This window comes from Lates calcarifer, linkage group LG10, assembly GCF_001640805.2.
Source record: "Lates calcarifer isolate ASB-BC8 linkage group LG10, TLL_Latcal_v3, whole genome shotgun sequence".
In the NCBI taxonomy this organism is placed as follows: domain Eukaryota; kingdom Metazoa; phylum Chordata; class Actinopteri; family Centropomidae; genus Lates; species Lates calcarifer.
Genome location: NC_066842.1, coordinates 8,821,474 through 8,836,264, shown reverse-complemented (window position 1 = coordinate 8,836,264; position 14,791 = coordinate 8,821,474). Strand labels below are relative to the sequence as shown.

The following is a 14,791-nucleotide window of genomic DNA, read 5'->3' as shown; positions in this document are numbered from 1 at the left end:
CTCTGTGGGAAAGACATATCACAGATTTGATCAGTGACTGACAGAGTCAAATCAAGCTTCAGGGACTTCCTCCTGATTGGTCTAAAACAGAATAAGTGGCTCATCTGACTTTCCTTTATAAAAGGTGTTGAAGACAATAATCACACACTCAGCTGCCAGTTTATTAGGTACACCAGACTAAACTAACAGACTTTAAAGCAATAATCCTGAAATAAATCCTACCTTCATTAAAGATTACAACATTCAGTTTTGAAACTATGTTGATTCAACTGTATGATTATTATATATAGAGGAGGTAGTTTGTGGTGCTGTTGAACTGTATTGTATTACACAGAAAGGTGTTTCCATGATTTAGTCCATGTTCAATGGGGTGGACAAAATGAAATGTTTAACAATATATAGAAAAACATACACTTTGAATTTCATTTTTGTCTCAGTAAAAGTAGCAAGAAAAGAAAAATGATGCACAAACATGAAAATAAGATTTATTTGAAAATATTTCCATTTGAATATTCTGATTTAGTTTATTTACATTAGCCCTTTAATGCCAATATTTTGAACTCAAGTCTCAAGTTTAAACTATGATTAAATAATGAAAACAGTCAACTATTTCTTAGCCCAAATTTGTACCGTGAAATGTCCAGATATACCTAACTCATAGTAGGATAAACATTGGTGACACTCGTAACAACTCTCTTTGTTCGTTCAGAAACCATTTCATCTCCCTCTTAAATGTAATGTTAAAACCAGTTAAAGTTCTCACATTCTTATATAAATATCACAAGGATAATACTCAGTGATTTCTAACAACTTACACTGATATTTTCTGTTCAGAACAGTACAAAAATTGCCACATGCATGAGACGACTATAGTTTTGATTGCCTAAATGTGGAGCCCATGGAGGTTTGACACAGGCAAGATAGAGTTCAGAGTGCTACAAATACAATGGTCAGCTTCTTTACTACAATCACACTGTAAACATTGTCTCTAAGGCCTTGATTCAGATCCGAACCAAATTAGCAGATGTGTTTTTTCTTACATCAAAAGAATAAAGAAAACAGGCTCTTAAATGAGAGGAAGAGGGAGAAAAAACAAGTCGACAGCAAGTCAGACCTCGCCTTTAAACCACATAAACATAACAATTAAAACCTAAAATTATCAACACTATTCTCTTTAACACTTTCTTTGATTTGTTGTTTAAATTAGTGACCAATTTGTGTCAAAACCAAACGTCCACACCATCTAAAGGTCCCGCGTATCTGCCGTGCAGCAGCGTTGTGCTTATAGCGATGATGATGTGAGGACCACAACAGATACAGTATGTAGTGTTGTACTGAAGTCTCTGTACTGGTTAGTACTGGTTACTTTGGCTCCTCTTAGGAGGAGAAGGTAGCGTTGAGGATGGCCTCTTGTTGCTGGTGATGGAGGGTCCCGATGCCGACGGCGGGGGCAGGCAGAGCAGGTCGACTCACTAACTGGAGCTGAGGAGGACAGAGAAGACAGACTTGTGTGTTTAATATCAACAAATGAATTTACATTTACAGGCTTTACACTGTAGATTCACTGCTCACCTTGCAGGCCAGCTGCCTCTCAAACCTGGGAGCTACAAAAGACCAGGGACCCATGTTCTGAGGCTCCTCCTGACTCCAGATGAACTCTGTGAGGGGATTGAGTTAAAAACAGTTTACAATCAACAGTAAAACAGGAAGTGATTCACAGTAGTTTTCAGAATGAGTTCAGACCAAACACGTGACTTTAGGACAACTTTGGTTGAAGTTTTGTTTTGTTTTTTGCCTTTGAGCAGAGAAATTCCAGATCACACTGAAACTAGTGAGAACAATGTGACCGAGAGTTGAAGTGAAACCTGAACTTTCAGGTTTTGTTCCACAAGTTAAAAATACTCAGTCAGAATCTAATTACTAACAATGCAAATGATTGATATCCAGCCTTGTCTGATTTGTTTTTATTTACATATTAGCTCTTGTGCCTTGCATTTACTTTGCTATCATTGGTTTTATCTCCTCTTGTGTCTGGAAAGCACTTTGTAAAATTATTTTTTAAAATAAACATTATCATTATTATCATTAATATCAACCTTCTTTAACATTATTTTAGTCAGTTCACTCCATCATATTTTTTTTACCCAAAAATTCAGAGCTATCAGTTTTTTTCAGCCCTGACTTGTATCTTCAGTTTTCCTCACAAGCTGCTTGAGGGCCTGACAACCTCCACCAAGAAGAGAGAGCAGCTTATATGTTGACTGAGAAGCAAAATCTGGGGGAAACAGTCTGAAAATCACTCCCAACTGCTTTCAAAGCTTACATGCTGAAAGCACACCATAATACTGAAGGTGAATTATTACATTTTGATCAACTCAAGAGCTTCTCTCATCTGGATTTTGGTGGTTGGGCAGTAAAATGACAGAGTTTAGTGAATGAATCAAACTAAGACTGTAAACGTGGGAGCAGAAAAACAGGATTTTGAAAAACGTGGGGGAAACTGCTTCCTTTGCAAAGACCAGATGGAAGTGTGGGAAGTCCAGAGGTGACTTCAGGATTTGAAAACTGCCAGTAAATGCATCCTCTTCTTCTGATGTACCGAAAATCATCTTCACTCGGCACAGTTAACAACCCACACATACAAAAGTTTTTCTTCATGCTTAGAGAGTGTTGTATAACAAAGTGAAGAAATCACATCAATCAGTCTGGACTGACACTAATTCAGCCACTGAGGGTGGACAAAATAACAGAAACACTTAATTCAGCAGGCCTGCAGTGAGTAGCAGTCTGGTGCAGATCATACTTAAGATGTTTGTTTGTCAGATACACTGATGTTCCAGCATTTCTGGTTATCTAATGCTGTTTTGAGGACTCACTAATAACAGTGGTGACTGTCAGACGTCTATTTAAGTTGGCACATTCTCCTCAGTGGTATTCAGCTTAGTGTGACTCACTCGTGTTACAGTTTTTGTGATTGTTTTTCTGCCTGACACTCATATTTATCAGCAGTATCATCAAGTGACAGCGCTCCCTCTCAATTTGTGAACAAGATTACTGAAGAAAAATCTCTTTCCTAATCAAAGATAAAGTGCAATCTGCTTTCTGTTTTCAGCAAAGGTCAAAAGTCACTGCTGTGTTTTTTGGGCTTCAGTGAAAAGGATAAAATCATCAGGGCAATTTAAAAATAAGTATGCCACTTTGAAGATGTAGTGAGAACTGAAAGACTAGTGTCTCAGAAAGACCTAGAAAAGTTACTTTTAGTAGGACAGACTATTGTAATGGTGTCTTTGTAGATTTCTTTTTTTTAAAAAAAGAAGCAAAAGCAAAGTTAAGAGGATTAAAACTTAACATGGAAAAGCAGCTGTGTCTCTGCTCCACATTTATATCTGGAGCAAACTTCCAGAAGATCTGATCTTTATTTTACATTTGTTTGTGTGTTATCATTCGGTTCTTTCTGTGTTCTGAATGTTTTATTCATTTCCTTCCCATTGTCTTTTAAATGTCAACCGTTCTTAAGCTGTATATAAGGAACTGCATAAAAGCCTTGATGTGTAAAAAGAGCTTCATGAATAAACTTGTCTTTCCTCTTTTTCATCAGTCACACAGACGAAGAAGTATTATGTAATGTCGCACAGGGAAATGTCTCAAAACACTGGAAAAGCATGTTAGCAAAGAGGAACAGAGGACACAGGTAGACTACAGATGTAGTCTAAAAAGAGCTGAATATACATCTCTGACTCTCTAAATAAAAATCAAACATATAGTTGACTTATAATTTATCTTGGAAGAAAATTTCATGCAAAAATACCAAACATTTCCTGTCTGTATAATTGCAAATTGAAAACTACTATGTTTTTGGACTGTCAGACAAAATAAGCTACTTAAAAACATGAATTGTATTACTTAAACTAAGATTAACCGATACTGAAAATAACTGATGATAAAACCAACCATCAGTTTCATTTATGAACTATAGCACATTCGTATTTACTGACCATAAATGGTAATGTGCGGCAAGAAACACAGTCACACTTGGGTAAAGCCACCGTGAAATGTCACAGCTGTGTACACAGAATGGAGAAGTGTTCAATTAGATTTGTGAAAGTGTTTGTGCGTTCATAAGCAAACCCTGGTTTACAGGTTATTAACAGTCAAAATGACTCAGGTTGAAACAAACAAACTGCTTAAGTCAGTGTATCTGCTGGGAGTGAAGGTGGAGCTCTGTGAGTCAGGCAGGAGAGCTCGGTGCGGGGTTACACTACCTTTGGCGTTGGAGTACTTTCCGAGCTCCTGCTGCAGAGCCTCCAGTGGGAACGGACACAGCTCCTCCACACGGAATGAGCGCTGTGTTCTGGTTTGCTGCTGATGCCTCCCTCTGTTTCAGCAGGGCATAGTAATGCTTCCCTGAGCACAGCACCACCTTCTGGACACTAAGGGGAATAAGGAAACATGGGTTTAATGTACTGAATAGAGAATGTTTTTGGACCAAGTGTCCTCCAGGTTTTATCAAGAGCTGTTCAAAACATCAAATGACAAAGCTCTTGTTTTAGAAAAGTAGTTCACAAATGCTGTGTTTATGACATTTGAACTCCTGCAATTTATTATTCATTTAAATATTTTTACAGTCATGAAAATGTACCTTGCTGCTGAGACTGAAGTATCACCTAACACTGGTCTGAAAGATGTTCCCGGTGCCAGTTCAGTCAGGCTGGACACTGCCCCCTGCAAAAAGAAAGAACATTGTTCACCTTCTTAAATAAAAACATCTGAAAAAGAAGTTGGAGATAAAATATCAGACGTGTTCTTGACAGTGTCTACAGTGCTCACAGAAAATCTGAGCAGTGTCTTGGGTCCAACCACGATGAGAGGTTTGCGGAAGTTTCGGATCATCTGTCGCCTCAGCAGGTGGAAGTACTGGGCGGGAGTGGTGGGGTTGACCACGGCCATGTTCACACTGTCGTCATCCACACCCTCCACTTTACTGTCACACATCTAAAAGACAAGAGGTGACAAGTTGGCAATCATTTACAATTCAGGTAACGTGTAACATCAGGAACGGACATTCAGTTAAGAAACATCCAGACTTGTAAATCTGGGGTCTCTGTTACAGGATGATATTCAGCAGCAGAGACTTGGAGATCCTAACGTAAGGAACCTCTCACCGGTTAATAAGTAACAGCAGAGATAGAGTCCTGCCTTGGAAAGAACACTAAAATAATAATAAAAATGTTCCTCTAAAACCAGGTGTGTTGGTTGGTAAAAAGTTCAAGATCAAGTTCAAGTGGGAGATGGTACATGAGGGAGATGGTGCTCTAATTTGGTGAACCGTCCAGGTAGATAAAAATTGGTAAATCTTACATTAGAACACCTTACTTTGGTCACACACCTGTCTTGAGTTGAGTGCGCTACAGTACCCGAGTGAGGACTATAGGCTACAGTGCACAGCTGCCTAGCTAGCCTCTACCGTAGCCTGTATGTGAGGAACATCAGTGAAATGCAGCTACAAAAAACAAAAAAAACAAAAACAAAAAACACCTGGGCTTCGCACTCCTCCACTATGCCACTCAATCTGTGGGAAACAGTTGTTTATTTTCACTTACAGGGAACTGTGTGTAGATATAGTGTCAGAAGGCAAAATAAAAGACACAACACTTAATCAGGTTGACCTGAATGGTCTGTGCACTCTGATAAATATGCTTTGCCATAACATCTACTTTTATGAGGCTTGTAATGTTAATTCAATAAGATGTTTTAGCACTGAGGTCATAGTTAGAGATGTGTTTTTCCTGGACTGCATTATACTCAGTGTTTCTTGAAACATTACCACGGTGCGGTCACCTCATCTCTGAGTGATGGCACAAAATGACAATGATTCTTCAGTACGCACAAAATCAAAATCTCAATTTACTGCTCGCTGAAGTGTAAACTACAGTATCCATTATATATAGAGAGAGTAGTAAATGAGTGAACGAGGGAGATCTTTTGACAGAGCCTCATTTGTCCGCTGATTGCTGGTGGCCAATTAAGAAACATTATCTCTGATTACACCTGTTGAAGTCCTGCAAATAATATGCTATGTGCTGATCTGTCTCCTTTTGTGCAGAGAAAATAAGACATGGATTAAAATGTCTGTGCTGTGCTGTGAAATATGACCACTCACAGTATGTGGGTGCTTGTTTTCTTATTTTGATCTTCATACCAGCACATGAACACAATGTAATAGTTAGTAAATTACCACAGGGCCAAGGAATATTGAGTCATAAAGTTTCAGCTTTGAGAACAGGTTTGCAATTTTTCAAGTCTGTTCTAAAACAGTAGTCAGATGCCCATATGAATGTTAAACAGGCTTTGCTTTCTGTAATAACTGCTCCTGTTCATACTGGCCATTAAAAATCTCTTTCTAATGTGCTTTCACTGTAAGAGATGGGGAACAAAATCCACAGTCCTCATTCTGTGCAAAAAGATACTATGAAGTTTCAGCTGCCCAATCTAGTGTGTATCTTCCACAGGTTTTGTAGTTAAAATCTAGCAAAAATGTGTTATACACGAGGATAATGTAATATGATGCTTCTGGGTTAGATATATCAAACAGGGATTTTCCAAAGACACAGCTTTTTAAGTAAAACATTCCCTCTTCTTGTTAGCATCCTTGCACTACAGCTCAACAGGGAAACACAAAGAGGGAATTTTAAATTAAAAGTGCAGTAACTTTGGAAGATACATACCTGATTTGTCTAACTGGAGCAGCTAAAGCCTCAGATTATCTCCACATAAAAAGAAAGAGGACTGTGGATTTTGTCCCCCCGTCACTTACATTCAAAGCACATTATGAAGGGATCTTTTAATGGCCAGTATGAACAGGAGGAATGATTACACCAAGCACCTGAAAACCCAGGAGTGTTTGGTATATCATTAAACAGACTCCCATCTTTGTGACTTAAGATCATTCACGTCATTGGGTGACACAAAACAGTTGTATGATGGTGGCATTGCTTGTTAGAGGGTTAAAACTACTGTGTGTTCAAAAGATAGCACTACATGCATTAAAATGTGGGTTTAATTAACATGAATGATGGACTATGGCTGATGTGAGGCATCCATGTTTGTTTGGTTTTCAAGCAATTTGATATTATTAAGCAGCAGGTCAGATACATCCAAACTTTCCCAGCTGTTTGATGTGATCACTATTTACACAAAATCAGAAAGTGATTACTTAATATGACGTGGATGCAGTATTACAGCCCCACAAACCTGGAAGGAAGCGCTCCATACGGCAGGAAGAGTGCTCAGGTCCAGCTCCATCGTAGCCGTGAGGCAGCAGGATCACCATCCCACACTGTAGCAGCCACTTGGCTTCACCTGAGGACACAGCAGGTTCACATCTCACATATGAAGATCTAAAAATAACATGAGTAATTTTAAGAGCAGCCATGCGGGAGCAGTCAGATGTTTACCTCCAGAGATGAAGGTATCAAAGATGATCTGCGCTCCGTTGAAGAAATCTCCAAACTGAGCTTCCCAGATGGGAAGAAGCTTCGGCTGTGCGATGCTCATACCGTACTCAAATCCAAGCACCGCCTCCTCAGACAGAGGGCTGTTACACACCTAAACACACACAGGATGCCACATGAAAGGAAGCAATCTGTCCTGATTTAGATAGATTATGTTCACACAGCTTTATGAGCGTGTTACCTCCAGGAAACCTGTCTGCTGAGGGGTGATGTGGTTCAGAGGGATGTACATGTCATTGGAGTCTTGACACACCACCATGGCATGACGCTGACTAAACGTGCCTCTTCCAACATCCTGCCCGCTGATTCGAATGTTAAAGCCTGCAACAACAATAATTTGAAACCTACACATCCATCTGCAGCAAACAAAAACTCAATGATTCTTAAATGTGATTTGATATATTTTCTACTCGACACTGACCTTGGCACAGGAGAGAACCAAAGGCCAGGGCCTCTGCTGTGGACCAGTCCAGTTTGGTGCCCTCTTCTAACTTGTGCAGCCGAGCCTGAGTTCACACAGGAGGAAAAAAAATGATCACCTAGCTGCTGCTACATCAACACAAGACCACCCAACAGAAACAAAGGAGACGACAGCCGTACCTGCACATGGGTTTTTCTGAGGTGACTGTGCAGCTGGATTTGCTCGGGGATGTCCACAGATTTTGCTCCCACAAACTGCAGCAGAGGAATGGGGACGCCCGTGTCCCAGGTGGTGACTCTAGCCTGGGGTTCGACCAGATCCCCCCAGCGGCCCTGCAGGTTGGTGGGTGGTGGGCTGTACAGGGTCATGTTGGCCAGCTTGTCGTTGAGCATGCCGTAGTATTTGGATTTGATCTCGTCGCGCTCGGCGTCGGTCATCAGACCCTCAGAGATCAGCTGTTCTGAGTAGGAGTCCGGGACACTCTTTCGGGAGCTGCAAAAACACAACAAAACACTGTTTGTTGTAGGAGTTCATGAGGCAAAAAATTCTGGGACCCACTGGTTTCTTTTGAATACACATTTATTTTTAACAAAATTTGACTGACCGGATGATCTTGTACATGGCTGGGTTGGTGAAGAAAGGCTCATCCAGTTCGTTGTGGCCCCACTGACGGTAGCAGATCAGATCCAGGATTACATCCTTCCTGAAACGCCGCTGGTACTCCACAGCCAGCCGAGTGGCCCGCAGCACCTCCTCTGCATCGTCTCCGTTTACATGGATCACAGCACAGTTCACCATCTTACCTGTGACACAAATGTTTCTGATGGTTAAGATGCTGAAAACAAACCACAGAAACACTGTATGTAAAGAGTTGAATCAATCGATCGCTGATACTGTCTGTAAGTTTCACTGACCAACGTCACTACAGTACAAAGACGATCTCCCTCTCTCCGATGGAGTGGTGTAACCCACTTGGTTGTTCACAATGAGGTGGATGCTCCCACCGACCCTGTAGTGGGGGAGGTTTGAGAGGGTCAAAGTTTCTGGGACGATTCCCTGACCAGTGAAAGAGCCGTCACCGTGGACCTGTGGAAAAGACAGGAACAGAGATGGTGTCAAAGTTTTAGTCACTCTGAATTCATCCCACATCTATCTCCCCTCATTCCAGTGAACTCAATAAAGGCAAAAATACCAGAAAGAAAATGTTTAGAAATTTGTATCTGTATCAAAATAATGTAGAGATTTAAAAAAATGGGTTACATGTGCCAGTTTATTCTGTTCAAAAGATTTTCAGTGTTTCACAAATTTCCTGGACCTGCTCATGGATCCTTTTTTCACCAAATGTCATTTAAATTTGATCAAATTTTAAATGTATCAACCTATTTTCTTTATTTCAGACAACAGATCCGTAATAAAACTGTTAATTTAGTCCTCACCTTCTTGTTAACAACAGTTCAGCTGCATGTGTGTATGAGTTGTTGTGACCCAGTACCTGCAGACAGATGACTTGGTCCCCTGGCTGGGCGTTCTCCTCGGGTGAATAGTCCCCCTCTTTCCTGAGCTGCTGCCTGGCTCGGGTTTTGCCCTGGGCCACCGGGTTGATGGCCTCAAGGTGGGATGGGTTGGGCAGCATGGTCACATGAAGAGGATGTCCGGCTCCAAAATCCAACTCCACTGAGGAGGTGAGGTGGGAGAGGACGTCACCGATGGCGGGTGAGGTGTCAGGGAACTCACTCAGGCCCCGCATCTTACGGAACATGAGCTGGGGAGAAAAATGGTGGAAGAACAGCGCTGTTTGATGTTATCGCAGCCTTGTTTACTCTTTGGCAGCCGACTACTACTTGTTTATTTGGGCTGCTGATTACTACAGTGAAAAATAAACAATCCAATCTTGTCGGGTCATGGATGAAAGTCTGTCTGACCTCTGGTGGGAACTTGAGCAGGCCTGTGAGGAGGTTCAGTCGACCTCTGTGGGGCATGCCAATGACAATGTCGGTAACTCCGCTGTGGGCCGACTGGTGGAAAAGCTCGTGGAAAAAGCCCATCATGCTCTCTGCTCCCTCTCCTCCATAACGTTTCACAGTAGCAAACTTGGTGGCCAGGAAGTGGTCAAATTCCTACAGGTCGTCAGAGAAAAAGTGAAGAAACAGATGCGTTAAAAATGCATTACATTACCATATGAAACGTGATAAGATTTACCAGATTTTCTGACCTACCTGAGACTCCAGCATGACCTTGGCCAGCTGCCTCCTCTCCTCAGCAGAGAAACTTTTCCCCTTGAGCTCCTCAAAGCGGTCAGCGAACCACTCCCTCTCCTCCAGGCTGCTCAGCTGGCTGGTCTCCACTGACAGGTGGCCGCAGTAGGCTTCCTCCAGGTAGGCCTGCACCTCCTCCACTGAAGCCTCTGCCTTTCCAAAGTGTTGTAGAGCTTCAGGAACACAGGTAATGAGTGATGGGAACACCAACATGTGAGGTTTTGACTGCACATTAAGCAAACATGGGAACTGGGGGTGAGCACTGCTGCTGTCAGGTGGAAAATAACTGAGTACAGTTTACTCCAAGTACTGGTACTGAAGCACAAATGTTCTAGTATACAGTCCAGTAATTCATAAAATAACTTGATCCAGGTATTTAAACTGCTATCAGATCCTGAATAAGAGCTGTTGAAGTTACATGGTCTGTTTTTCCAATGATAAACTAAAACAGTGCTTACTGTTACACATTAAGGATTCACTGATAGTATTTTAAGACTAGAATATACAATAAAGCAAAGGGACAAGTCTGAAGAGTACTTTTGCATTTGATACTAGAACATTTTGCTCATACTTCAATATTTTTACTTAATTAAGATTTTGAATGCAGGACTTTTACTTGTAATGGGGTATTTTTACACTGCTCTACTTTTACAAAATGAAAGAACATAAATGCTACTTTAACCACTGCCAATCAATGAAACATCATCAGTTTATTCTGCAGTGCATCTGAAAACTGGAAGAAAAAAAAAGTAAACAGTAAAACAGTAAAATCCCTTTATCGAGTAAAGGCAGATTATGAGACAGTGGGCCCCTGAGCACAGACATCTAAAGTGTCCACCGCCCACTCCTACAGAATCTCAGACACAGAAAAACAACTTTATCATGTTGTTTTGCATTTGAGCCCCCTGACTCTTGAGGCCTCTGCTTGGTATGCCCTTCAGTAATCCATATGTGTGTACAGGTTACATAATGTTGCATGTATAAGAAAACATAATTTGTAGAAGAACATATATATACAGCCATGATCCTAACCTGTGGTGCATGTTTTCTGCAGGTTTCCATCCACTGTCACTTACCTGAGGTGTTGAGTTGTCCTCTTATAGTGCCAGTCAGCATGCTGATCTCCGGGACACTGTCAGCTACAGGCTTGTCGGGCAGTAAGGGGTTAATTTTAGCAGCCTTGTGTCCATGTGCTCTGTACGCCTCCACCAGACGGACAAGACCATGATCTGAGTGAGCACAAAGCAAAACAACAGGCCGCTGTCAGGATGAGCCATCCCCAAAACAAATGATACCTTCAATGTCTGCACCTGGGTGTGGAAACCACAGCTCTCTAAATTAACAGTGAGACATATAAATGGCAATCAGATACTTTACACAAGTATAAAGTGGATACTGGAGTAAAAAAATAAATAAAATTTGAAACCTGAATTAAATCAAGTTTCATAGTCAGTGACATTATTTTAACACGGCAAAGACTACTCACCTCCCTCCTAGGTGATGTTAAGTTGCACATATTGTTAATTAACCCCATACTGACCTTGATTTAGTGCAGCGATGCGGTCGCTCTGAAACTTCAGGTCCCTGTCGGTCTGTTTGGGTCGGTACCCGTAAACACCTCTCTCGGTGTGATAACAGCAGCCGATAACCTGTCGGGCGACGCTCGGCGGCAGTCTGCCAAGCGAGTTTTTCAAGAGAAGTAGGGCCGACATGTTTTAAAGTATGATGCTTTAATCTTATGTATAACAGGAGCTAACTAACTAACAGCTACAGGACGGCGGCCATACTGCCCAGAGAGAGACGTTATGGGAGGAGACGCCGCATCGGAAGCCTATTGGCTGAGATACCTGGGCTCGTTTCACAACACTGTTACGTGGACATCTTTTACCTTAAGTTTATTCATTATTTTTGACTCAGATTTCTTAAACGCCTGAGTTTGTATTTATTCAGGAATTTGGAGCGACTGTTTATAATGTTTTAGATAGCTTTAAAATTCCGAAGGACGTGAATTATCCCGCGTGACGTAGCGCAACAAGTGCCAAGGATCAAGCAACGAGCAGCGTTCAAGTGCTCCTTGTAAATTTCCCTTTTCTCCGTTTGAAAGTTGGAAAGCAGAAATTTAAGTGGTTTTGGTAACCTATTCTGTTTTTTATATGCATCTGTCTCTTGTCATTCATTTATCTAAAACCCCTTACTTTTAAGTAGCATATATATAGACAGGTGGAAAATTAAAGGGAGGATTTGAGCTGACATGTTAAATTGCTTTATCCACTATCACCACCATCCAAATATAAAACGTCCATCTTTCAGATGAATGGCGTCCATCCCTCCAGTAGTTTACTCTTTACATTTGACAGACTTACAAGTTTCGATCTACACTTGAAATCTATCCCAAGGAACATTTAAGCAGGCTCCCGGTGGCACAGCACATCACTAAAAACTTTAGTGAATTCAGGCTTATTTCTGAGATAAAAAAGTTTCAAGACTATCAACAGGGAATTTAAAAGAAATATGTTAACCAGTTTAATGGCTGGATTAACCTTTTCAGGGGCCTTGGGGCAAAAGTTTATTGCTGGGACCATAATGATCCTCATATTTCCTCAGGCACCCAGAAACCAATCAGTGCTAATAGGCTAATGTGCATACTTCACTACTTGCTGATACTTAATGCACTGAACTTTCATTAGCACTTATTTTAAAAAAAAATATATATATATAATTGTCTTTATACCTTTACTCCTGTCATGGATTAATATGACCTTGCCTGAGGTGTATTAATTATCTGAGAAATAGAAAAATTAAATAAATAAAATACAACTTTACTGGAGCACCTAGTCTTAAAACTAGATTTTGAGACAGAGTCCCTCTTCAAGACCAGGGCCACAAGATGGAGGGTAGAGGACCTGTCTGTGCTTAACTGGAGCACGTTTCTAAGTTTGCATTTAATCAATTATGTAGACTGAAAAAGAGTAGAGTAAACCTGAGGCCTCTGTGTTGTCTGGTTGATAATCAGACCTTGACCTATTAAAAGCCCCAAGACTATTAAAGAGGAAACAGTCTAACTAATTTGCCTTGTACTGCCACAATTTGCCTGTGATACAAGAGGAGCTTTGTCCTGAGAACAGCATCAACTTTGTTTTGTCAGCATTTTAACGCCTGAGTTCACACAGCTGAGACCTTGGACTCAAGTGTTCACTGCAGATCTGTAAATGCCTCATTAACTCTAAGAGCCAAACTGTACATGATGGTATGAATCAACATTTGGTCCAATCCTCACCAATATGAGATAAATAATGAAGAAAAGCCTTGAGGTCGACCTTTTTGACACAGAACTATTCCTTTTAATACATTGTGATCTGACAGAAAGACAGGTGTCGAACCAGCCTGCAGGTTGTTCACATAACTCACTGCTCTGAAGCTTCACAAAATGGTTTTATTGTCAGGAAGCTCAATGTTATCACTCATCACCTGTGAGCCATTGTAACTATAGAGGAAAAAAAGGTTCCTAATTCTCCTGTAATGGCTCTTTTCATTTTTTTCAGTTAAAAATTGAGCGATCCAGGAGAAAGACAACTGATTCAATTTAGATCACTTTTAATAGTTTTTCATTAGAAGGAATTATGATTCTCATCTGAGTTTATGGTAATTTAATTGTACAACAGGAATCTACCCATATCGTATGTGCTGTAATCATGTTCTTGTTACATCTGTACAGAAATAATTAAAATTTTTATTCTAATGTTGTATCATTATTATATCCACATACTCAAGATCTATTGCCCAGATGTCTTTTAATGCTTCCACATATTTTTAATATTTGACTGAGACACCATGTCTCTGCTATTTTCTAATATACAGTACTGTAGCTTCTCCACCACTAGGTGTAAGTATTTCACAGCATTTCCAGCACTTTTCGGTCAGTACCAGGAGGTCGGATACACAGCACAGTAGAATGTATCAATCCAAGCCTTTTTAATACGGGAAAGACCACTGAGTCAACTTAGATCTCTTTTCATATTTTTCCATTAGAGGGAATTATGATTCTCTTCTGAGTTTATAGTAGCCTCTTTGTGCTACAGGGATGTATCCATAATGTATGTACGTTATAGTGTTCTTGTAACACCTGTACAGAAATATTCTACAGTTTACATTTTGTTTATGCAGGATTTATTGCCCTGGTAACTTTTAATGCTTCCGCAGAGTTGCATAGTAGACTGAGACATCATGTCTTTACTATTTTCTAATATACTGCAGGTTCTCCTCCACTGGGTTTAAGTATTTCACATCATTTCCAGCACATTTATTGCTTTCAGATATTTTCTATTATGTGTTAACTTGGAGCAAGAAAACCTTCAGGGAAATGTATTCAGCTTTTTTAAAGACCCAGTCTGCAGAAACAGAGCTGTAGAAAAACTACTGATTTATCTTCTAAAGTATGTTATTTTCATGATGAAATAAAATATTTGGTCTCTGCCATAAATGTCCTTGGTTCACACACTTTCTGAATAATGTCTCCAGCTGCATTATTCCTCACCCAAAAACCCTATTTCAACAGCACATCAAATTAACAGGCAAGGTGACCGCAGAGTGTCGTTAATGAAAAA

General features: G+C 40.5%; 1 protein-coding gene across 1 annotated transcript; it reads right to left on the bottom strand.

The window, feature by feature from the left end:
- Positions 1-463: 463 nt before the first annotated feature.
- On the bottom strand, positions 464-12,000 carry dhtkd1 (dehydrogenase E1 and transketolase domain containing 1). Its single transcript, XM_018684515.2, is given in 18 exon segments — positions 464-1,482; positions 1,573-1,658; positions 4,263-4,335; positions 4,337-4,430; positions 4,640-4,722; positions 4,828-4,994; positions 7,255-7,359; positions 7,455-7,605; positions 7,693-7,832; positions 7,933-8,017; positions 8,112-8,424; positions 8,537-8,735; positions 8,847-9,018; positions 9,425-9,694; positions 9,855-10,049; positions 10,149-10,360; positions 11,264-11,416; positions 11,728-12,000. Coding segments are annotated over 18 exon segments (2,775 nt in total). The 5' UTR covers positions 11,900-12,000; the 3' UTR covers positions 464-1,377.
- Positions 12,001-14,791: the final 2,791 nt, after the last annotated feature.